Source organism: Pomacea canaliculata, linkage group LG4 (assembly GCF_003073045.1).
Source record: "Pomacea canaliculata isolate SZHN2017 linkage group LG4, ASM307304v1, whole genome shotgun sequence".
Lineage (NCBI taxonomy): Eukaryota > Metazoa > Mollusca > Gastropoda > Architaenioglossa > Ampullariidae > Pomacea > Pomacea canaliculata.
The window spans coordinates 28897647-28921193 of record NC_037593.1 but is presented as its reverse complement, the minus strand read 5'-3'; the positions used below and the strand labels follow the sequence as shown (position 1 = coordinate 28921193).

Sequence of the window (23547 nt, the reverse complement as noted above, 5' to 3'; positions counted from 1 at the left end):
CAAGCGTTAGGCATGCTCTCTCTTGATTTAGTATGCAAATTTTCAATTTTTTGCACACCTACACAAAAAATGTAGCCATTTAGGCTTAATAGTTTACGGTTTAGTAAGTCGATTTTTAATGACAGTCACGATGCTCAACGCAAAATACTGTTTGCCAAAATTTGAGTCAATAACCTCTTTGTTATCGAGGTAGGCGCATACAAACAACAACACAAATAAAAAAAAACCATCAGAAGCTTACATAGGCACCTTCACGTTGTCAAGGCAACATCTAATGTGGAACTAGGACCATGTGTTAATTAGGTGTATCCGTGTACATTTGGGACGTCACTTGCGATGTTTGTCGGCTTGTGCAGCTCAAACCAGTCATTTAAAAATACTAAATGGCATGGCGCTAGAACTGAGTCAACTGCCAAGTCTTCTGTCACCTAGCAGACATTTTGTGTTCTTTTATATCATGCGATGATGTTTTAGAAAAAGTGATGCTGTTGTTAGTGTCGAAAACACCAAAATTTCTTAAAAACAATAAAGGTTATGTTTGTTGCGTCGGCTATTCGATGACAGGTGAACGACGGAGAACCAGTTGTGATGTGGATATCGGGGCTGCACATTCCAGAGTCCTACCTGACGGCGCTGGTGCAAGCCACCTGTCGTGAGAACGGCTGGCCCCTAGATAAATCCACCCTGTACACTAGTGTCACTTCCGATCCGACACCTGAGGAGGTCACGGAGCATGCTTCACAGGGTGAGCTTCATCTGCTCACGTTTCTCTCAGTTTTTCTGTTTTTTACTCAAAGTTGTCATATTGAAACAGAAAATTTGATGCAGAGGTGTATTTTCCTGCTTCTATAGTCCTTCCAATACTTTACTTTTAATCCATTCAAACACTCAAAAATATCAAAAATATGTCGAGAAATAGGGATTAAAAAAACAAGAAAATAAGGCGAACATGTTAATCTTTTTAATTCTTATTTCTGAAAATACAAAAGCTTTATTGTTTGTTTTGTTTCAGGTTATAAAAATGTAATATGAGGATGTATTCGGCTTTTTGATTCTGACATAAAAGGTGAAACGATGAGCATAGATTTGCAAATCGTTGCTGGGGACGAGTAGCTCTATCTGCTTTGACAGAAAGAACATTAACTCTACATCTGATTGACATGGTTTTCAGGTTGCCTACTGCACGGACTTTATCTCGAGGGTGCCGGATGGGATTTAGAATCTAGCTGCCTGATCAAACAGAAACCGAAACAGCTGATCCAAGAACTTCCCGTCTTAAAGGTCATACCCATAGAGTCCCATCGTCTCAAGCTGCAGGTGAGGACCGGCTGCTGTAACGACCTTGAATGGGCAGGGAGGGAGAAGATGGTGTTACCTCAGTATGTGATGTTACAGACCCTTAGAAAATGGCGGCATCTGCTCTAGAGAAGGCCGTCAACGGTCGCGATGGTCATTACAGTTTTGAGTTGCAGGCGGCAGTGGGTAAGTGTGGGCCAGCGGTGCATCCAGCACACAAGTAAAGCCCAAGCGTTGCGGTGTTCCGGAATTGAAAACAGGCGCAGACCTTAAGGTCAGATCATTACTAATTCTGAGAACGATTTACCCACAGAAAACACAGGGTATTTTCAGGCATTAGGTATTGAGCAAACGTAAAGCAAGCCTAGAGTCACGAAGAAATACCTCTTGTTCATATCTCACAAGAAACCGTGTCTGGGCAGCTGAAATGCCGTAAGCATGGCATCGCAATCTAAGGCGTCGGCATGCACTATCTCATTAATTAGAAAATCGAAAAATCGGGATTCACGATTCCCACAGTCTGAAGGTCTCGAGGTTTCTAAATGGTAGTGGACACAGTTGATTACCCATAGCAGATATCCATATGTAGGTTTGATCAAATGCTGCGAATGGAATGAAAATGATCTTTATGATGGTGGTGATGGAAGACATATTGCTGCTATTTCTTCTTCCTGACAGTCAACTCTGGCACTTTTCTTATTTTCCCTGAAATAGTTTAAGCTGAACCTTAAGACTGAGCGCATAAATTCCAAAATGTTAGTAAGAAATTTGCTCACTTCATTCAAAACAGTTACATTTGTTGTTAGAAAAAGAAACGGAAAAGAAAAAAATGAATAAAATGAATGAATGAACAAAATAAGAAAGAATAAAGGACAAGAAGAAATCACGCAAAGTAGGAGAGCTATGAAATAGTCCAGAATTGAAAGGAAGGAAGAAAGAAAGTATGAAAGAAGAAGCACCAAAGAATAAATCCCTATTATCTCTGTACTAGAATACATTGCGCACGCCGGTGTACGTGACGTCACTGCGACGTAACGCCATGGGTGTGGGTTTGGTGTTTGAGGCTGACCTGGCCACTACGGAGCACATCAGTCACTGGGTTCTGCAGGGCGTCTGCCTCATCCTCAACACCGACTGAGCATGGGATGCAAACAAGACCCAAATGGGACCACATAAAAATAAGACAGACTGGGCGTAGATGAAAAGAAAGTGCAAACGGATAGAAAGAGACAAAGCATGGATGAAAGTACAAAGCAGAGGATGTGGGGTGGACTAGCCTGCAATTGAGATTCAGCCTTGACACAAATTCCACACTCAGTGCGATTGGAAGTCTGACCCTGTTACAATGCTGGTGGCTGATAGTTGTGGTCCTCATGGAATGCTTTTACGTGTGTGTGTGTGTGTTTGAGATAGAGAGAACAAAAGACAACTACAGATGAAAGACTGAAAGGGGAGTGATCGGAACTGACAGTCAAAACTGATTTCTACAAACTTTCTTTTCTTCTGGTGATAACCTGGCGCGCTGATAAATAAAACACAAACTGAAGAAATGGCTGGTGTCTATTTAGCATGCATGATACAAGATCTTTTGAGGCTGGCTTTTGTCTGTTTGCAGCAGTAAATTAATGCATCCATTGTTTACTTATTTGTTATCTCTTTGTTGGTTTTTCTATTTTTTATTTTGTTACTTCAGTTAAATGCTAATCCGAGAAGCATAAACTAAGCTCTAAGTTTTTCGCAGTTAAACAACACGCAATGCCGTCATTAGTTTGTTGCAAAACTGAAATTAATAAATTCTTGTAGAAAAGAAGTTGTGAGGTGATCTAACTTCTGAGTAAGTAAAGATCACAGTCAATATTATGTTTCACGTCAAGCAAGCTTTATGACTTTAAAAAATGCGATAGTTTAGAGCAAAGTCCTTGGCCAAACAAGGGCCCTCGCGGGGAAAGAGATCTTGGCTTCTTTCCAAAATCCAGGTGAAAACTTCGATGTTTAAAGGTTTGTATTTTCTGAACAAAAACTGAGATGTTTGTTCAAGTTTATGTAATTAGTATCTCTCAATGAGATAAATATGTATTTGTAAATACATAATTTTGCATTCAAGATGGCCTTTCCGAGGTAAATCTAGTTGTGCAGACAGCGGCATACACAAGTTTCCACTGCTGAAAACTTAATACACAAAGGAAAAATGTGGCTAGAAGTGGTACATAAAAGAAGCTGCATACGCAAATCTTTGTGATATCAGAAAAGTGCGACTTGTCTAAAAGGTGCAAAATGTGTTTTAAAAGCTTGAAAAAGAAATGTAAAAGGATTACAAAATGCAGTATATGCAGTGCACTTATCGACACTGTAAGAAATGCTGAATGTTTTATAGAAAGTGACAGCAAGTAGAATAATCCTCATGCACTGATCTGAAACTAATGGCTAGACTTCTAGATAGGTCAGAAGCCATTATGGAAATCTTAGGGCAGTACTTTCTCCAGTCGCCATGTGACTGCATTTGTCTCCTTTTTTTTACACTGTCAACACTGCTTTCTTTTTGTTTGTTTGAACTGCTTGAGTTCTTTGATTTCAAAACTGGGAAGGTAGATGTCAATCTGTTCATGCTTCATCCTGGTTTGTCTAACAGTACGAGTGCTAAGATGGCTTCGTGCTTGGCTCAGCAAATACACCGCGCGCAGGATATGTCCAGCAGTTTTAGATCAGTGCCACCACGGAGCAAGGTGCAGAACACGTCACTAGTCAGTAGCTAGTCATTGCTGTCATCTTCCATTTTACCTTGATTATTCCGCGTGAGCCATTGCTGGATGGACACCAGCTAAGACCTAGCAATGTGTTGTGCACCTAGCCTACTTCACCTAACTACTTCATTAACAGGTGTTGATCATGCAAATGTCTTCCTCTAGATTTTCGGCCGTACAACGACCTTGGTCTTGGCATGACCTTGACCTTCGCCTGCGTCCATAGCAGCACGTGACACTACAAGAACTCCACTCGCCCCAAACGGAGTAGCCTGTTAAACAAGCAAAGGAAACGTTAAATATCAATGACAATACGTCTTGTGTACTAAGTAGAATAACTATGAGGAACAGAAGGAAGGAAACATAAGCACAAACCAGAAAATCAGGTAAAGAAGGTAATTTCAGTAAAGTAAAAATAAAAAACCTAGCCGTTCTTATTATTCAGTGTTCATGCCTCTTGTGCAAGGGCAAGTATCTAATTTTTCATCGACAAGGAGCTGGTGTATGCGTGGATAAATAATATGTGGATCATATTTTGCTTTTGCAGTTGTAAACCTGGTAAATGACTTGGGAGTAAGCACACACATATATATATATAAGCTTGTGACAAAAGTTCGCTTCTGGCATACCGTCGGATTGCTTACATCATCTTTATTTCATGTTGATTGAACCTGAAACTACATCAATGGATGAATAAAGGTTTCACGAGATACATATGATAAGACTGGCCTTCTGTGTGGTGTTGTTTACATGTTTTCTGTGTTGAAATGCGTGAATTGCGTCATCGCTGACCAAAAAAAAAAAAAAAAAAAAAAAAAATGGCCGGTGAAGGTTGCGTCACGTTTGACGTAATTTCTATTCACACTACGAAGTTTCAAACATCCGGGTGAACTGAAATTTTTAACCTGACAAAGTTCTACAATGTCCACACACAACGTGCTTGTAAACACGCTCCTACAAAAAGTGGATGCTATATAAATTTATACTACGGTCGTATGGTACCTTGTTCCCAACTCGCGGATACTTTGATATGCGAGATACTTGCTTTTGTCTAGTAGACGATGGAAGTCGTATATAATTTTATTAAATATCTGCTAAGAATCTCAGAAACTCAAACAGATTTGCATCAATTTATACATTTTTCTTGAAACTTGAAGACTTTGTAACGACCGTAAGATTTTACTGACACGATGTAACGTGTCGACGTTTGACAGGCACAAGAACCATGTAAGTAGTCATCTCTTAAAATACGCTTATGGACAATTCATGCCACATACTTTCAACAAATATAAAAAAGAAATAAAAATTTGTACGACACAAAACTCATTTTAGGGGTTGAACTGTTGTCACAGGCTCACATACATCCGCGCAGGCGCATCTATGGACGGACATAGACATCAAATTATTACTGTGAACCAGCGCGCGGGAGACAGCATTCTCACCCGAATATGAAGCGTCGTCATCAGGGGCTCGCGATTTTCGATCTGCATGGCCACCGCATCCACCTCATCCACCCCACTGGCGGAGACTGCGTCACCAGCGATTCCGTCGGCGTTGCTCACATAGTCATCCTCAGCCTCATGGCGCATGTAGACGGCGTTCTCGTGACGCCGTAATCCCTTGCGTAGTGCGCTGCGCAGCACCCCGTGGATGCCCTCCTTCAAACTCCGCCCATTCTCGTCCATGGTGTCACCATCGTCAGCATGGCTGCTTTTCACACGGTCGTTTTTCTGCCTTCCGCTAAGGCTTATTTCATCGCTGCCTTCTTTGACTAAGGAAGAGCTGCTGCGTCGGCTTCTTTTTCCCGCATAGTCATTGTTTTCCACATTGCTGCTGTCGACTTGGGCTTGTGTGGCAGCTCTCCCATGCTCGTATTCTTCAGACTGTGACGCGTTTCCGATAAGGTTCTGACTGCTCATGACACCAGCCTGTTGAGACTTCTCCTGCACTTTCTCAGATTCCTTCCAAAATATAATACCTGCAGTAGCAGCAACTATCGGCAACGTCTCCTCCTGGAGTCGAGTGGTGCCAGTTGTTTGGCTGATATTCTCTGCAGAAGATAACCGTCGTGGCTGCTGCAGCATGGAAACGATCTCGGTACTACAGGTGCTGCACCTGCTCTCTTTTCCTTTATCCGTTGGTGATGCAACCGTTGGCTGGCTGTCCCCTTGATTAATGCCTACCTCTGTCTGCGTCATCGAACCGCTCTGGATATGGCGCAGTAGCCTGGAGATAGGATATTTCCCCAGCATGAAGCGCATCATATCCTTGGCCTGCTGTCTGCGCAATTGTTCGTCAACAGTTGGTCTCTGAAGTCCTAGAAATCCGTCGATCTGCATCGCCAGCATCCTATCGTTTTCTTTATTAAAGCTGTGCATCCTTTTTCTCGATGGTTTAATCTTGATCTTAACATTAATGTTGGGAGATTTCTCTAGAACTGGGATCTCACCCTCATTCATCATAGTTTCAGTTTTCATATCAGCTTCGTTTGGTATCATCTCTTTCGGCGTTTCAATGTCAGGATCAATTTCTTCTAGTACCATCTCTTTCAGCATTTCTGTTTCTCCTTCAGCTTCACTTTCCAGGTTAAGGGACTCCTCATATGCCATCGTCTCATACAGTTCGCCGTCCACTAAAACGTCCTCGCCTCCCTCTATATCGTCCACATGTATTTCGACCGTCTCGAGAGCTGGGATGACACCCTCATTCACCATAGTCTCGGTATTAGCTTCTCTCGATGTCACCTCTTTCGGCGTTTCTGTTTCTGCTTTATCTTCACTTTCCAGGTTCAGTGGATTCTCATGTGGCATCGTTTCCCTGTCGTCGAGATTGCCGTCTGTCGATGTCACCTCTTTCGGCGTTTCTGTTTCTGCTTTATCTTCACTTTCCAGGTTCAGTGGATTCTCATGTGGCATCGTTTCCCTGTCGTCGGTATTAGCTTCTTCCAATATCGCCTCTTTCAGCATTTCTGTTTCTGCTTTATCTTCACTTTCCAGGTTCAGTGGATTCTCATGTGGCATCGTTTCCCTGTCGTCGGTATTAGCTTCTTCCAATATCGCCTCTTTCAGCATTTCTGTTTCTGCTTTATCTTCACTTTCCAGGTTCAGTGGATTCTCATGTGGCATCGTTTCCCTGTCGTCGGTATTAGCTTCTTTCCAATATCGCCTCTTTCAGCATTTCTGTTTCTGCTTTATCTTCACTTTCCAGGTTCAGTGGATTCTCATGTGGCATCGTTTCCCTGTCGTCGGTATTAGCTTCTTCCAATATCGCCTCTTTCAGCATTTCTGTTTCTGCTTTATCTTCACTTTCCAGGTTCAGTGGATTCTCATGTGGCATCGTTTCCCTGTCTTCGAGATTGCCGTCATCTAAAACGTCCTCGCCTCCCTCTATATCTTCCACATGTATTTCGAACGTCTCGAGAGCTGGGATGATACCCTCATTCACCATAGTCTCGGTATTAGCTTCTTCCAATATCGCCTCTTTCAGCATTTCTGCTTCTGCTTCAACTTCACTTTCAAGGTTCAGTGGATTCTCATGTGGCAGCATTTCCGTGTCGCTGAGAATGTCGTCCAGTAAAGTGTCCTCTATCTCGTCCACCTGTACTTCGACCGTCTCGAGAAATGGGATTTCATCCTCATTCACTATAGCATCGTTTAATGTATCAGTTTCGTCTGATATCATGTCATTCAGTGTTTCTGTTTCATCTTCCTCATGTGACATCATTTCCATGTCGTTGAGATTGCCATCGTCTTCGCCTCCCTCTATATCTTCCACCTGTATTTCGACTGCGTCTAGAGCTGGGATGTCTCCCTCATTTACCATAGCTTCAGCTACCATAGAAGCTTCTTCTGATATCATCTCTGTTCAGCTTTTCTGTTCCAGCTTCACTCTCTAGCTGGAGCAGGAGTTCCTTATGTGGCATCTTTTCCATGTCGTCGAGAATGTCGTCCACCACTAAAGTGTCATCGCCTCCGCCTATATCGTCCACCTCTATTTCGACAGACTCGAGAAGTGGGATGTCACCCTCATTCACTATAGCTTCGTTTAATATATCACTTTTGTGTGAAACTTCTTTCAGCCTTACTGTTTCAGCTTCACGCTCCAGGTTCAGAGACTCCTTATCTAACATCGTTTCTATGTCATCGAGATTGCCGTCCACTAAAAGGTCATCACCTTCCTCTATCTTGTCCCCCCATATTTGGACCGTGTGCCGTTTAGGATGCTCTGGCAGCGCTTTGTCATATGTCTTGAAGTCCTCCTGGTCTTCCAGGTTTTCCAGCTTGTCGGTGATATCAATCTTCGAGTCAGTCGTTGCGTGCGGACCAGTTACTGAAACTTGGAACGATTCGAGTTGTAAGTCTCTGGTTGGGATCACGAGCCGTTTCTGCTCTGCCATGCGCATTTTAAGCTCTTCCTCTTTCTTCATATCGTTTTTTCTTGTGCCATTTACATCAAGGTTTGGAACATTGTTTGAGTGCTGTTGATGCATTGAATCGCGGAAATTTGTGAGTTTTACTTCCTCATTCCAATCCATTTTAATCTCCTCATTTTCCTTTTTCAAGTCGATAGCGCCCTCGTCCATATCTTCTTTAACATCCAACATTCTAGCTGTTTGCTCCGGCGTGTTGGCGTAGCGCTTCTCCCGGGTTCGATCACTATTTGTAAGCGCGTTCCCGCTCTCTCCTTGTCGCAGAAAAATTTTCCTCCGTATCCTGTCCACCTTCTCCTCGATAATTCTAAAGTGAGGGTTTTCCTTGGTGTAGTCCTTCTCTCTGATCTCCACCTCCACCAGCGGTACTCTGTATGAGTCGGAAAATGTGGCCATGATTTCTCGCAGGCCGTTCTCCTCCGGGAGGAATCCATCAAAATAGTCGTCTGGCACATCGTCCGCGTCCACTATCATGTTGGCTAGAACGTCTTCTAGCTGGAAGTCCAGGTCCTTGTATCTGGAGATGAAGGCCGGTTTCATTAAACCTTTCCTTGGGAGCATGGAGGTCTTGGCTAGCACGAGATGACTAGACTGCTCGACGTCTTCGTTTGCGGCTCGCTTGATACTTCCCGTTCGTCCGCTGGGACCCACAGCGCCGTTTTGCTCTCGGGATATGACACTCAGAATATGACGCCTTTTAGAGAAGGTGCGTTGGCCTCCGCCCCTGTCTCTTCCTGTCTCTGTCTCTTCCCGGAGGCTCTCCACGCTGCGAGAACCTACTGGAGTCTTTTGCTTTGTACTTTGAACGGGAGTTCCTTTACTAAAATAATCCTCTCCTTCTGGTAAAAGGGCCTGAAAATTGCCTGCAAGATAATGAGTAACTTTTTTAATGTTGAGATGCTTTGCCTCGTCGTTCACATTCTTCAAAAACTTTTTTGTCTTCAGGCTACCAATTTCTTTCTTTGTGTTTTCTTCAATGACTTTTTCGTCGCGAAATGCTCCACGGAGAATGTGAGCACCAGTGTTGTTTCCGTCGCCATACCAGGCTTGCACGTAGGGCGCTTCTCCATTAGGTTTTGTGAATGAGTCTTCCTCAGTGGTGTTGGTTTGAGGATTTTCGTCAGTTGTGGTCATTATCACGTTGATTTCGGCAACCACAAGAGAAGAAAAAGGAGAGAACAGACTAAGCAAGATGGATCGCTGACTCTTTGTAGAGTTATTTTTGTTTTGATCCTGCATGGTCTCTGACGAAGACACTGCCTGCTTTCCTAAAGATTCAGCAGGAGGAGGCTTGTGGCCATCGGCAGGAATATGTGGTAAATTTAGAACGTCATGAATGGCGTCATGCACAGAAGTTGGCGTAGGTTATCAGCAGGAAAACCTGCCGATGCCCCAACAGAGTGAGCATTCCCACCAAACTCGCCAGGCATCGGCCCAATCCCAAGCTGGAAGGGAGCATCTATGAATTTCTCGGCTGAGGTTTCGTTGCTGTAGTTCATGTGAGGTTGGCCATGAGACAAGTGAGCGCTGAAGCCTCTAGCGTCATTGGAATCGTCGGGAATGCTGTTGATGTTGTAGCTGCTGATGTTACGGTAACCTATAGCCTGCCTTCGTCGTCGCTTTAGTGTATGTGAGTCGTTTTTTTCTGAGTGTATTTTAGAGTCATTGTTTATATCTTTTTTCTTCTCTCGTTTGCCAGTGTCGTTTGTATGCCCATAAACATAAGTCGAATCAAAATCATGGTCATCTGTGACATTGCTGCTGTTTTCTTGTAATGCACTTTCCTCCTGGAGATGATAGGTATGGTCATCGTCATATGACGGCTCGTGTGAATCTGTGTCATGCTGCTGGATTAAACTTTTCGACAACGTGTCACGCATTTGGGCCTTCAATTCCTCACTGTCCTTGGAGTCGCGGGGAAGGGTGCTGCCCTCCCAGACATGGGGTTTTTCTCCCTTCCTCCGCCTTGCATTTCTTCTTGATCCATAGCGCGTGATGCCGCGAGGGTGCCGCGTGCTCGGCGCGTTTCTTGTTATGCGCGTGGTCGAATGTTGTAGGCGGGCTGCTGACGGCTCGAAAGGCAACACCCCTGCCTTCTGAGAGTCCTGGAAATCGTCGCTTTTTCGCCTGCGCCTGATCCAGACCAAATCTCTGTCGTAATCCTCCATGATTGGAATCGTCCTCTCCTCGTAATCCAAGGCGATGTTGCTGATCTCCCTCCAGTTTAAGTCCTCCTTGACAATGTCGTCTTGAGTCATGGGCATAAAATCACCCACTCCTCTCTTCAAGAGACCCTTGTAATCTACCGTTGGTTTCTTAAGCTTCAAGTGCCGCCGATCTCGCATCAAGTCTGCAATCTCGTCGCTATACTCGGCTTCCTCTTCTTCTGCGTCCATCTCGCTGATGATGTCAAGAAGGTCGTACTTTCGCTTCAGTCGTATAACAGACAAATCTGTGTCCCCAAGTTCTCGCTTTCGTCTGAGGAAGGTCAAGTAAGACTCTGAATTGCTGCCCATGTCGTCCAGAACGTCGGACAGCGCATCGTCGAGCGTTTCGAAGATCTCAATTTCATCTTGTTCCTCCTCTTCCTCCTCAAAATCATCGTCATCGTCGTCATCGTCATCATCATCATCGTCATCATCATCATCGTCGTCGTCGTCATCATCATCGTCGTCATCGTCATCGTCATCGTCATCATCATCATCATCAACAATAACGTCTTCTTCAATTTTGACAGCAAGACCTTCCGGTTTACTTACAATCAGCTTCGCAGTCGTTTGTCTCATTTTTCTACGACCTGGTGAGCGCCGCTCACCTGTCTGTGCTCGTTGCGAATATGTTAATGCGGTCTGTAAGCTCCCGCTGTCATCATTGTAGCCACTGCCGTCGCCATCGACCACCTGAACATCGTCATTACGATCATCAACGCCATCTTCATCCCCATCTCTGCCGTTATCGGCCTCGTCAACTCGAATATTCTTAATGTCCGCGGATTTTTCAGCTCCTTTTTCATTTGAAATTTTGCTTGTTTTGCTATTCCTTTTAAGGGGGGATTGTCGTTTAAGGCCGTAGTCATCAGAATTCCTATATAGGTCAAAATTGCGTTCTCTTGCTTTCCTGGACTCCGCCGGCAACGATGGAAGCGCCTCTCTGTTCAAATTCTGACTGACTTCAGTATTCTTCCCCCTGTCAGATCGCATTTTCCGCAGAATCATGCCCAGGACGTCGTCATCCTTAATTTCAACATCCTCGTCTTCGTCGTTTTTATAATTTACATCGACCTTATGGACGTCCTGTGGTTGCGACTGTGTGTGTTTGGGTTGATGCTCTTCAGGACTAACGCTCGCCGACACAGGCCTAGATTCAGTCTGATGGTTATCTGCCCGTGTCTGTGCTTTGCGGCGCAGTCCCAGAGGCGAAGAGGGAATCAGGGTTAAGTTAGAGGTGGCTGCGGTTTTATTCAGTATTGTTGAGGCCACAACTGTGCGTTTGTCTGCCTCTGTGTTGCTAACTTCTCCACGTCGCTCGCTCCGTCGCTCGCTCTCAGAGACTCGACTTGCTTCCTCCTGATCGAACCTCTACGGGTGTCAGTCCGTGTCGTGGGAGGGCGAGACTGTCTGCACAACAGACGCTAAAGTGATGGATTAGCGGACATATTACAATGGATAAACATACTGCAGATAAACCAATGTATTTTCTTCTCATTCGCTCATACGCATGCGCAAAAACTCACTTCCTTTCACCCCACCCCCCAAGACACAAATGAACTCCTGCTGCAGATAAACGCAGAGCCCAGAGTCCAATAGAAAATTTAGTAAAAACAACGCGGGTTTTTTTAATCTGGATTTTTTTTCTTGCACCCGCAGATTTTTAACCCTTTCGTTTTTGTAGTCAGGCCCAGTTTCCAGAAACCAACAGGAGAAAAATACCAAACAAACAAGGAAAGAAGGTGTACGGCAGTCTTTTCTCTTTTCTTTTTATTTTTTCAGCATACTCACCTCCAACAGTCAACCCAATTTAGCGCTAGGATATGACTTTTTGCTCTTTTACGTGCACTGTTTTCTAAATCCTACTGGTGGTAAACTTAAGAAATGCTATCTATCTCTACCCTTCAGACTTACGAACGACGTCGAACTGTACCCTTCGGTGGACCTGGAATATCGAGAAACTCATGCAGCAAGTCAGGTAGTCGCAGTTTGGTCTCCCACTCAGTAAGACACTCGCTGCTTTCTTCTGTAGCTTCGTCTTTAGAGGCGCCGCAGGTCTGATCACCTCATCATGATCCTTGTCATCTTTGTCAGTATGCTTGATGCCGCCTTCCGCGTGTTTCGGCGCGGCCTCTGCGGGTGTGAGTTTCGGGATGGCTTTAAACCAAATATTAGTAAAAAGAAAATGTACTTTAAAGTGCATTTGGATAGTGTTCTTCTTCACAAATTCCACTTCTAGCCATTTTATCACGTAAAGGTACTTTTTCACAAATACTTAAAATTTTCTTTTAAACTTTAAACAGAATATTTTACTATTTTATTGAAAGTTTAAAGCCTCGATCAAGGATACATCCTTTCTGATATTTATTATTTGTATGAATAGCATAATACTTTACATGTTAAGTAATGATAATAAAACCGCGATATCTGCTCACCTCTAACGTTAATTGAGTTTGCATGAGCAAAGTGAACTTTCTCTTCTTTAGCCTTAGGGCTGGGTAGCCTTTTTATAGTCACCTCTGTGTTTGTCTGGTTTTCTAAATCCCGAATTTTATTGGGATCGGGTGCATTCTTGGAGAGCGAATAGAAAACAATAAGTAAGGAAGGCAAGAAGTTTATTCCTATCAAATTAGACCATAAATATAAATGCGTGTTACGAGTCGAAAGATTGATAGAACAAAATAAAGATGCTAAAAAATGGAGCAAATGCGAGGTGAGGAAAGAACTGAAGGAAAAGGATTCAATATTACTGAAGAGATAATGTTCATTATATAATCTTCGTTAAGAGTGATCAATATAAGAGCTTCTCATAAGCCGCAACTGTGAGAAGAGAAAATTCTTATAATTCAATAGAACTGCTTGAGTGCATTTGACTTCTCAAGTAACATATTTTCAAATGAATGTAGATCATATTTAATCCTGAACCATGATTGTATGAGTCTGTTTGTCAGAGCGGATATAGGTATGTCGTGGTAAAGTTGTTTTGTTGTTGTGCCTCTAACTGTCCTCTGGGATAAGTAAAGTCTTATCTCTACTGACTGCTGAAGATTAATTTACAATGTTTCCTCGTCAGATGCCAGACATTAACATTTATGGCATCTATATTTCCAAGAACTCGCATGTAGCCAGACGTACTCTTACTCGTTTGATTGTCGCCCCGTTCACCTGATGTGTTGTTGCCATGACAACCAAAATCAGCACCCACGTCATTGTGATCGAGTCTCTACAGGCTGTCCTGAAGACGATGTCGTTCAGGCTCATTTCATCTCTACACAGCAAAGCTTTCAATGTGTCATTTGACGCCACGTATGAACAGAGCAGAACTGTATAAACTCATTGCTAACAACATCGTTTGGTCATTTCAGCTTCAATTATACACAAACATTATATTTTCTGCTGGATTCTGTATGCTTTATGTGCGGTTGGCAGTAACAATCACGAATTAAGACGAATCTTAGTCGTGATGCTGCGCGGTACAAGTACACATAATGTTTGGGTATAACTAGCTGAGAATAGAAAATTACAATTCAGAGTTGCATTATTGTCGGCTACACAATCGTTATTTAGGGTTTCATCAGGTCGAAATCGAAGTGAAGCTTTCTTCTGTTACCATACAACAGCACAACTAAGCATGTTGCTTATTCCAGAAGTAGATATAGTTTAACTCACACTGGTTACAGGTGACATCACAATCATCTTTGCAATGAGGTGCCAAGAATGGGTGAGGACGGGGCGGTAGCACAGTAGATGTTCGCTGTAATTATAAGACAGTAACAGGACTCTTTTTACAAACACGCAGAGCCGAACTGATATACATCTTGTTCTGTTGTCATCTCCTACTGACGTCATTTACACTGTCCTGGCGTGTCAGCATTATTACGTCAGCTCAGTGACGCAGCACGCGTTGCACGTGGGCAGCTAATGGCGGTGGGCTGATTTGTTTATGCTGCATGCACAGTTACTACTTCATGGCTTATTTTCAGGTCATTTAGCTTCACACGACAAGAGGAATAAAGTGTCCTGCTCCAGCACAACGTTTGCTCACAGATGCTGATGAGCCACCACTTTCTTTAGATCTAGGATTAGGACACACCTAAGCCACGCATTCACACCTTTTACGAGGCGAAGTTTGTCCCTGGTGTCATGGACACTTTAGTGTTACACGTTTTAATTACTTGTCCAGGCAACCAGAGTGTCCGCCAGCAGTTCTTCAAAAAATAGCTTTTTATTATTCTTGTTTAAATCCATTCCACCGGCAGTTTTTTTTTCGTTTGTAAAGATAGTAAAACCTTACCATCAGGCTAAAGATTTTATTTTCATTCACAACCTGTGTTTTAATGATGGCCCTTTTAATACGCCACAACATACATTTTAACACACTTAGCCTTTTGTTTTATTCATTTTAATGGCATTGTTGTTGTATCATCTGTAAATCTTATTCTTTTCCGTCTCGCTGAGATGTAGTGAAGTTGCTGGAGCAGCGTAAAACACAACCATCCCTCCTAATGCATGCGTGCGTGCATGTATGTGCGATACTTTTTTTAAAATCTGTTTTCTCTCTCTCTCTAAATCTTTTTTCTTGTGTGTGTGTCACAAATGATAACCAAAGTTCGTTTATAGATTTATTCAAACTTCCTTTGTCACAGCTTGCATTGAACATACATGATGCCTTACTGTTATCTTACACTTAGCTTTCTTCAAGGAAGATATAAAGTATGATACTGTAGTGTTTAGACAGTCAGAAGAAACAAGATTGGTGAATGGGTTGTAGTTATCGGAAGCAATTTATCAAGAATGCGTTTTGTTGGTACGGTTTCTTTCTCTGCAAAGATTTTAGTTGTAATTTGAATACAATACAAGAAAATTTCTCGCAAAATAGTCACTGGACACATATTTTCAGAACAGTGTAAACTCCTAGAGTTCTAAAATTACAAACGCTGTTGAAAATGTTTGCAAATAAAGAGTAAAAGTATCTCAAAGAAAAGGACATTACGGTACTTGAAAAGATTCCATATGTTGTCGTCATGTGGCTATGTAAACGGTGTCTGATTTGGTAGTAGTGCATTGCTCGTTTTCTCCTATTGTAAATTAGTGGGAAAAAATAGGGGAGAGCACTTCATTTGCAAGGGTAGAGCATGCAAATGTCTTCCTCTTCATTACCGGCCGTGCAACGACTAATATCTGTACATGATCTTGACCTGTGTCGGCGACCAAAACCACAGGAAACACTGCAAAAACTCCATTCGTTCCAAGGGGAGTAGCCTAAGGAAAATACAGAAGAAAACTTTCGTCCCCAAAAAATATTTTTTCATGTTTTTTAAGAATCGAGTTACGTAAAGAATTGAGTAAAATTAATGACAAAAAAATGTTTACAACTCTCAATGCTTTCGTACTTTATGAACAGTTTCATGTTTTATTCGTTTTTTTTTCTATTCGGATTGCTCTATGAAATACCTACAGCCGACCATATTTATGGGATCACGGAGGTCTCATTGATTAATCGTACTACCTCATAAAAAGCCACATCTCACCCGAAAAAAGTATTAAAGTGTAAAAGCCTTTATCGAGTGTCAAAATTTTATCATCTTTAAATAAACCATTTTCCACTAAACACAAAAGCCAAAGAAAAAGAATAACGTTTACATTTATGCAAGTCCCTAAGGTAGGGTGGTGGCACAATGTGTAAACTGCAACTAATTCTGACAGTATTCTCACCAGAGTTTGGACCGTCGTCATCTTCTTCAAAAACGAGAGGTTCACTGTTGCCCTCCTGTACCTTCAATTGTCCAGCTTTGTCCACTGCGGAGACGATCATGGTGTCGGTAAAGGCCTCGTCGTTGGCATTGTAGTCGTCATCCTCCTCATTGACCTCGTTGTTGACCTCCACGTTGATCTCCTCGTCGTCGACATCATCTTCATGTTCACCGTCATCTTCATTCTTATTGTCACTATGGCGCCCAGTATAGGAGTCGACCTTGCGCAAGATTCTCTGCACCTTGTGGCTCTCATTCTCAACTTTGTTTGCCAGCTGCTTGATGCCTATCAGCATATCGTCTACGTTGAGGTCAGTCTCCTCGCTTACTTCAGGCTCAAACCTAGCTCCTGCCCCAGCTCCTTCCCTAGTTCCCGTCCTATCTACTGTTCCAGCAGCTTCCGCAAGACGAATGGCTTGTCCCTGGACATCCTTTCTTTGACCGCCAGCTCTAGCAGAACCAACGGCGCCATCTGTCCCAAAAGATACACTACGTTTTTTCCTGTAGGTGTCTAAAACATCTCCATCGATGCCTTCGTCCACGAAAGGAGAATTGCGCTTACGTCTGTGGTCCTCATCTTCACTGTAATAGACATCGCTGCCATCAGAGTCCCCTTCTTCTTTTCCTCCCGTCGCCTTAAACCCTTCGTCACTCTGCAGAAGATTATCGATGATATCACCATTAACATTCCGCGTGTGTCGAATATTTTCCTTTACTTTCTGCAAGGCCTTACGAACGGCATTGTCTACAGCAGCGGCCGTTTGCACCGCTACCAGTTCTCTTCGTGCGGCCTCTTCCTGTATTCTAATGTCCTCTGCAGCGGCTGTCGAAAGATCCCGGGGCTGAATGTGCCAGCGTCTAGCACCGCTTTCTGCGTGATCATTCCGCGTTGAGGGTGCCACGGCTCTGTTGTTCAGCTCTTGGAGTTCTCTCTCTATTCGAGCTGTCTCGTCATTGTCGGCCGAGCCTAAGAGACTGCTGCTCGGAGGTCTTTTCAGCACGCCACGAGTCATTTCCCTTCCCATGATCCTCTCTTTCTCTGACATATTTTTCTCGCTTATCTTTTCCTTTTTGGCTTCTTCTCCCTCGTAGCCCGGAGCTTTCTCTTCATCTACTTTGTCCGTTGCCCTTTCGTTTTGCACATCGGAGTTTAAATTGTTTTCTTCCTGAGGCGTATGCTTCGCTCTTGCTCTGTGATTAAGCTGTCTAGTCTTGGGGGCTTCTCTCTCGTTCCTGATAATTATGTTGTCAAACTTCGAGTCCCTTGGAGGCACGAGCCGACCCTCTCCTTTCCTTACGTCAAGCACCACAGATGGCATTCTATGATAATTGGTGAGGACGCCAATCACGTGATCCAATTCTTTATCTTCCTCGGTCAAAGGGTTAACAACTCTGTCCTTCACCACCATCGCTTTCAGCTCTCTACCCATGTTGGGCAGCTCGACATGACCCCTAGATTCTGGCAGTACGTTGTAGAGGATGTCGTCGAGGGTTCGGTCAGCGTCTTTGTACCTGGTGGCGATGTCCAGCTTCTGCAACGAACGTCTCTTGATAGGCGCATGGCTGGCGACAGTTTGTGATCCCACGTCTGTTGAACGCCTTCGTCTTGAGTTTCTCATTGTGCCGCTGCCGTCCTCTCTGTGGCTGTATTCTCTGGGCTTCAAGGGGTGACGTATGAGAGACCTAGTTGACCTTGTGGATCGATTTGGAGTCCTCCGGCTGTCGTCTTCTCCGTTAGTAGCAGATTCTAAAGTATATTTGTTTCCATTTTGAATGAGAACTGCTTTGTCAGCAAAGTTTTCTCCATTTGGTGGAAATATTTCGAACTTCCCTATGGGACGATAGGCACTTCTTTCCAGGTTGAGCCACTTTGTACCGGTATTCCCCGTCGTCATAGACCTTTTCTTTTTCGTGCTACCCAGCGCCTTCTTCTGTCTTTCTTTCATAATGCCTTCTTCGAGATATGCTCCATGTGAATGGATGTACGCAGTGACGTTACCGTCGTTAAACCACGCGTGCAAAGAAGTTTCATCTCTGTTGAGGTTCTTCAAGGACTGATTTGCTTCCGAAGAAACATTGTAATTTTTTGTATTTACCGAGTTGTTTTCAGCAGCAACAGAAGCAGCGCCAGGTGTCACGTTTGGTGTCGATGGCAGCGGAGTCTTGACAGAGATATCCTTCTGTTGTCTGTGCGCAGTCGTCATCGGTAACGCAGTAGTTGAAGTTCTCTGCTGATCAAGTCCTTTTAGGGATGTGGTCGGGCTAGCATCATGTAAATTACGCGGAATGTTAAGCATGTCATGAAGGGCGTCATGCGAAGAAATCGGCATGATAGTAGGCACATCAGTACCACCTACCGATAACGCCAGAGGAACACGATACTCGTCAGGCTCTGATTCATCAATTTTCTGAAGGGAAGAATCAGGAAATTTGTTGGCTGAATTTTCGTTGTCGTAATGTACGTGAGGTCGGCCATGAGACATGCGAATGTTGAAGCCCCCGGTGTCATTGGAATCATCTGGGATGTTTTTGTTTTCATTCCCATTAGCCTGACTCCGTTGTGGCCTTAGAGTTTGTGTTCCGCGCTTTTTAGTAAGATCACTAGAATCGTCTTCCTCCTCTCTTTCTTCATCTTGTTTGACAGTTTCGTCGAAAGAGCCAAAGCTATCGCCGACTTTAACGCCACTTCTTTCCTGCGGTTCTTCTTGGAGAGGGTAATTATGGTCATCAGCAGGTGATGCCTTTATGTCCTGCTGCTGGATTGAGTCCATGGCTGCTATCGACCGCGAATGAGTCGCTCTCACATTCAAACCACCGGAATCGTTAGAGTCTGCTGGAGGAGAGTCTTTCCACCATTCTCCAGCCGCTTGCCTCTTTTTCTTTTTGTGCTTCCCTTCTCTTCTCGTCTCATCGTGAAAGAATTCCATGGTGTGCCGTGTGTCTGCTCTCGAGGGTGTGATGCTGGGCAGCACTCGGGCCGCTGGAGGAACGAGGGAGAACTCTGTGTCTATCGTCTGAAGAAAAGCGTGGGAGTCATCCCTCTTTTGCTTGCGCCTTGTGAAGTCCACGCGTTCATCACGATTATCGGCATGCTTTCGCTCCCTTTCTTGAGACCGTACATCCCTGCCAGCGTCGCGCGGCTCTCCTGCAATCTTCTTTACATCGCCGTTTGCCTCAGCATTTGCTATCGCTTTTGGTCTCGTCATGACATATTCTGCTTTCCTCTCATCGACATTTGCAGCACCCCTCTCCTCTCGAGGCATGATAATCTCTTCCTCCACGTCATCATGTTCGGTCTCCTCTCGAGGCATGATAATCTCTTCCTCCACGTCATCATGTTCGGTCTCCTCTTGAGGCATGATAATCTCTTCCTCCACGTCATCATGTTCGGTCTCCTCTCGAGGCATGATAATCTCTTCCTCCACGTCATCATGTTCGGTCTCCTCTCGAGGCATGATAATCTCTTCCTCCACGTCATCATGTTCGGTCTCCTCTCCGTGGATGTGGTTTGTAATCAAATTTTCGAAGTCGTCGGTTTCAATATCTTCGTCCTCCTCCTCGTCGATCTCCCTGATGATGTCGCGGAGGTCGTAGGATCGCTTCTGGAACATGTTTGGTGCGGCAGCGAGAATGGCCCTTCTCCTCACCCGGGTATTGGACATGTCATTCAAATTCTCGGCGCTAGTCCCTATGCCTTCCAGCTCGTCGACGAGAGAATCCTGCAGTGAGTCTTCTTCCGTGGAGGCAATTTCAAGTTCCTGATAATCGATGTCTTTCTGATCATAGTATTCGCCTTCCTGGTCTTGAAGCGCGACAACTTTCATTACGGGGGCTTTCAGGAACCTTCTCCAATGAGGCTTTGTTTGTATCTTCTGCTTGGGACCTGGTGTCTGAGGTTTCTGGGACGGTAGGAATGGTTTAAAGTGGATAGTATTCTGTTCCTTCTTGCTGATTTCAGACTCGCCATCAGTGTACTCTTCACTTTCTGAACAATCAGCACCTTTGTAACTGTCGTCATCGTTGTTGTCTTTGTGATTGTCAGTAATGTCGCCATCCATTCTTTTTGTCTTCGATGTCTTTGAAGGCATGTACTTAACATCATTGTGGTCATAGTCATCGTCATCTGATTCCATTTCGACACCGTTGGTTTCAACCTGAGAATGGCTTTTCTGCAGAGTCCTGTCCAGTTTGTCTTTATCGATCACAGCATCACTGTCACTGTCGTCGTTATCTTCTTCTCTAATCTTTTCACCGCCTTCATTTTTTTCTTGCCAGCTTTGTGCAGGTGGGTTAACATGCCGAGGGGAAACTTTCTGCAGAGGCTTGAATGCGGGTGGCTGGTAAGCTGTCTCGGAAATTGCTCTTCGGCGTCGCCTGACAGGAGGGGATTTCGTCAGTAAGGAGCTGGAATTGACGGCAGTGTCGTTCGATTTTTTTGAAGCAATGAAAATCTGATAAACTGCCAGTGGCGTGCTGTTATTTGTATCACCCTCTTTTAATTTCTTTACAATGACCTGGACCGTGCCTCTGGGATTAGCCAAAGGCTTCTGATGGCGAACATTTCTGCAATACAGATGAGTACAAACAAACAACGAATGAACGGGACATTTCATGTGAGTAAGCATTACTTTCTCTCTCTCTCTCTCCTTTAATCGCGGAATTGCTGCAAAACTATTTACTCGGGAGCCGATTCCTTCTCCTCCTCCATTTCCCCCAACTCGAACAACGAATTTTCTCATTTGAAATATTATTCAAGCCTCTGAAACCTACTCAAAAAAGGACCAGGACTTTTCATAAGCACACAAATCCCGCTTTTAAGTTAAAAAAAAACCCCACCTTTCTTCCTTCACCCTTTCAACATACCCATGGCTTTGACCTGTCCATTTGGGTGTAGTCGGGATATCGGTAAGCTTGTACATTACGTCTGGGGGCCACTGTCTCGGTCTCTTGCCCAGTAACACTTTCACCGCTCTCTTTTGCGGCTTCATCTTTACGGGTGCTGGAGGCCGGACAACATCTTCGGGGTCCTCATCATCTTTTTCTTCATCGCCGTCCTCCGTATCTTTCGGTACGTCCTTTATAGCCTTAGCGGCCTCTTCGGAAGTGAATTCCGGGTACACACCTTGTGGGTCATCCACATCTTTCTCAAGACCGCTGTACCCTTGATCCACATCTGAACAAACGGTTTCAAAAGTCCAGACAAATGTTAGCAAAAGCCAGGACAAACGTTATCGAAATTCCTGTTAAAATGTCAGCTAATCTTTCCTTCAACTGCCAATTCATTTTCATTCTGATGAGATCCTAACATCAGAACTTTCCTGCACTCGTAGAAGATACGTTCAAACATATTTAAAACAAATGTTGTCTGTCTGTCTGTCTGTCTGTCTGTCTGTCTGTCTGTCTGTCTGTCTGTCTGTCTGTCTGTCTGTCTGTCTGTCTGTCTGTCTGTCTGTCTGTCTGTCTGTCTGTCTGTCTGTCTGTCTGTCTGTCTGTCTGTCTGTCTGTCTGTCTGTCTGTCTGTCTGTCTGTCTGTCTGTCTGTCTGTCTGTCTGTCTGTCTGTCTGTCTGTCTGAGGTAAAAAAAAATAGAACCCACTAAAACCTCCAGGAGAAAAAAACAGATAAAAGAAAAAGAGACATACAGTAAAAAAAAAAAAAAAAACCAAAAGAAAAACAACAACAACAAAGAACATGCCAGCTTTCCCCGACACTTTAACTTGACAACTGTATTCATGATCGAGATTAAAAGAATACGTATTAATGAGCAATTAAAAAATTCACAAACTTAATAAATAGTAATGATCAAAATGTGAACTTCTTTGAGCTCTATTTATTACTACAGTACAAGTAAAATGTTTCAAGCAGGCTAGAACAGCATGATTTTTTCACCTTTGGTACGCAGGTGCGTCTTAGTTTCCGATCCTCTTTCCTTTATAGTCGTTGTTACCTCTTCTTTGTCTTCAGATGATTCCGGAAAGGATGTTCCGTTAATTTGTTGAACTGTTGCCATGACGGCCAACGTCAGCACCCATGTCATTGTAAACGAGTGTCCATATGGCGATCTTGTGAGGGTGATGTCTAGCAGTCTCATAGTAGCTGCAGAAATCACAGTTTACACGTTTACAGCTGACAGACCAGGAACCATATCCACAACATGCAGGCAATAAATGTCTTTGAAGTCACTATACGCAGACTATAGCTGGGAGAGAATAGTATATGCCTTTATAGCTTAACCAATTGTCTTCAATTCAATTAAATAAGAAATTTCTACGAAAAAAAAAAAAGTCATCATAGTTTACGTATTAAACGAAATTATTAACTTTTCACTTTGTGACTTTTCCCCTCTTATTACTTCTGAAGACTTTCTGGAAATGATGAAAACGAAGTTTCTTTTAATGTTAAGTGTGATTGTATAATAATCATTACTATTTATTTATGTTTTGCTAGATTAAAAGTCCTAGAAGAAGTCAAATTGTCTCGAGTGTGAGATTTTAGTTACAGATTTTTTTTTTATTTTATTTTATTTTTAATTAAAAAACGAATGCACCTGAAACATCTAACCCCTGAAATAAGACATATTGATAAACATTAGCTCAAGGGGTATTTCGGTGTTATACATTTGAGTACAATGGGCTAACCGTTATCATGATCGTACAAGAATTTAAACACCAAATCAGTCATTTAAAACGAGAAAGCACAGCCATTCTATGGAAGAGGATATCCTCTGATTCTACACATGCTGAGAGAACAGTGCTTTGATCTCCCTAGAAGGAAACTGCTTATTACTCACTTCAGATGTAAACTAAGGCTTAGAGGATGATGCCTCCTCATAGATCGCCATCTTTTGGGAGTTAACGCTGCAAAAACAGACAGTTAATTTTTTAAACCTCATTATTAAGTACTCACGTTGTTTTCGGGCAGCTTCATACAGCTGAGATTCGTAACTTCTTTGCAAAGTTCGCGAGTATTTGTGAAGAGTGGAGAAATTATTGTCTCTGCTGTAAAATTCAAGAAAATTTTCGAAGAAATATTTGTTCAGGCCTGCATAGCCGATTCAATATCCATTCTTTTGATGGCGTCATCGCTTATTTGACGTCACTGACATCCACACCCTATGTCGAT

At 43.5% G+C, this 23547-nt stretch overlaps 4 protein-coding genes across 9 annotated transcripts in view; 1 reads left to right on the top strand and 3 right to left on the bottom strand.

Moving 5' to 3' along the window:
• Window positions 1-2842, top strand: part of LOC112562778 (dynein heavy chain 10, axonemal-like) — a 61556-nt gene extending 58714 nt beyond the window's left edge. For 3 of the 4 annotated variants that reach the window (XM_025236258.1, XM_025236257.1, XM_025236259.1), the window contains 3 exons: window positions 565-745; window positions 1172-1317; window positions 2288-2434. In XM_025236258.1, coding sequence (XP_025092043.1) covers window positions 565-745; window positions 1172-1317; window positions 2288-2434 — 474 coding nt within the window. Of the gene's footprint in view, window positions 1-564; window positions 746-1171; window positions 1318-2287 lie in introns of all 4 variants that reach the window. The other variant, XM_025236255.1, reaches the window with a different exon arrangement.
• Window positions 2843-2967: 125 nt separating this feature from the next.
• LOC112562780 lies at window positions 2968-7197 on the bottom strand. 2 transcript variants are annotated; one of them, XM_025236262.1, is made up of 3 exons: window positions 6887-7197; window positions 5480-6781; window positions 2968-4309 (listed from the first exon to the last, which is right to left on the bottom strand). In XM_025236262.1, exons 1-3 carry the CDS (start codon window positions 7160-7162, stop codon window positions 4199-4201), a joined length of 1689 nt encoding a protein of 562 aa, XP_025092047.1. In that variant the 5' UTR covers window positions 7163-7197; the 3' UTR covers window positions 2968-4198. The 2 variants fall into 2 exon arrangements, with proteins under 2 accessions (XP_025092047.1, XP_025092046.1); XM_025236261.1 differs by having other exon boundaries at window positions 5480-7197.
• A 2557-nt stretch (window positions 7198-9754) lies between these two features.
• LOC112562779 (coiled-coil domain-containing protein 1-like) lies at window positions 9755-14899 on the bottom strand. The gene is made up of 5 exons (XM_025236260.1): window positions 14343-14899; window positions 13815-13941; window positions 13109-13244; window positions 12588-12830; window positions 9755-12083 (listed from the first exon to the last, which is right to left on the bottom strand). The coding sequence occupies exon 5, from the start codon at window positions 11679-11681 to the stop codon at window positions 9789-9791; it is 1893 nt and encodes a 630-aa protein (XP_025092045.1). The 5' UTR covers window positions 11682-12083; window positions 12588-12830; window positions 13109-13244; window positions 13815-13941; window positions 14343-14899; the 3' UTR covers window positions 9755-9788.
• Window positions 14900-15282: 383 nt separating this feature from the next.
• Window positions 15283-23516, bottom strand: LOC112562769. Of its 2 annotated transcripts, XM_025236243.1 has the most exons (6): window positions 23332-23516; window positions 22315-22521; window positions 21290-21599; window positions 19908-20989; window positions 16389-19859; window positions 15283-15935 (listed from the first exon to the last, which is right to left on the bottom strand). In XM_025236243.1, exons 2-6 carry the CDS (start codon window positions 22514-22516, stop codon window positions 15790-15792), a joined length of 5211 nt encoding a protein of 1736 aa, XP_025092028.1. In that variant the 5' UTR covers window positions 22517-22521; window positions 23332-23516; the 3' UTR covers window positions 15283-15789. The 2 variants fall into 2 exon arrangements, with proteins under 2 accessions (XP_025092028.1, XP_025092027.1); XM_025236242.1 differs by having other exon boundaries at window positions 16389-20989.
• Window positions 23517-23547: the final 31 nt, after the last annotated feature.

Coding starts and splice junctions, on each gene's coding strand:
- LOC112562779 (XM_025236260.1), bottom strand. CDS start 11,681: ATGATTCTGCGGAAAATGCGATCTGACAGGGGGAAGAATACTGAAGTC.
- LOC112562769 (XM_025236242.1), bottom strand. CDS start 22,516: ATGAGACTGCTAGACATCACCCTCACAAGATCGCCATATGGACACTCG. Junction 21,600..22,314: donor GACGCACCTGCGTACCAAAG/GTGAAAAAATCA, acceptor CCGTTTGTTCAG/ATGTGGATCAAGGGTACAGC. Junction 15,936..16,388: donor TGACGACGGTCCAAACTCTG/GTGAGAATACTG, acceptor TATTTTCCTTAG/GCTACTCCCCTTGGAACGAA.
- LOC112562780 (XM_025236261.1), bottom strand. CDS start 7,162: ATGCCACATGAGAATCCACTGAACCTGGAAAGTGAAGATAAAGCAGAA. Junction 4,310..5,479: donor TGACGACGCTTCATATTCGG/GTGAGAATGCTG, acceptor CTTGTTTAACAG/GCTACTCCGTTTGGGGCGAG.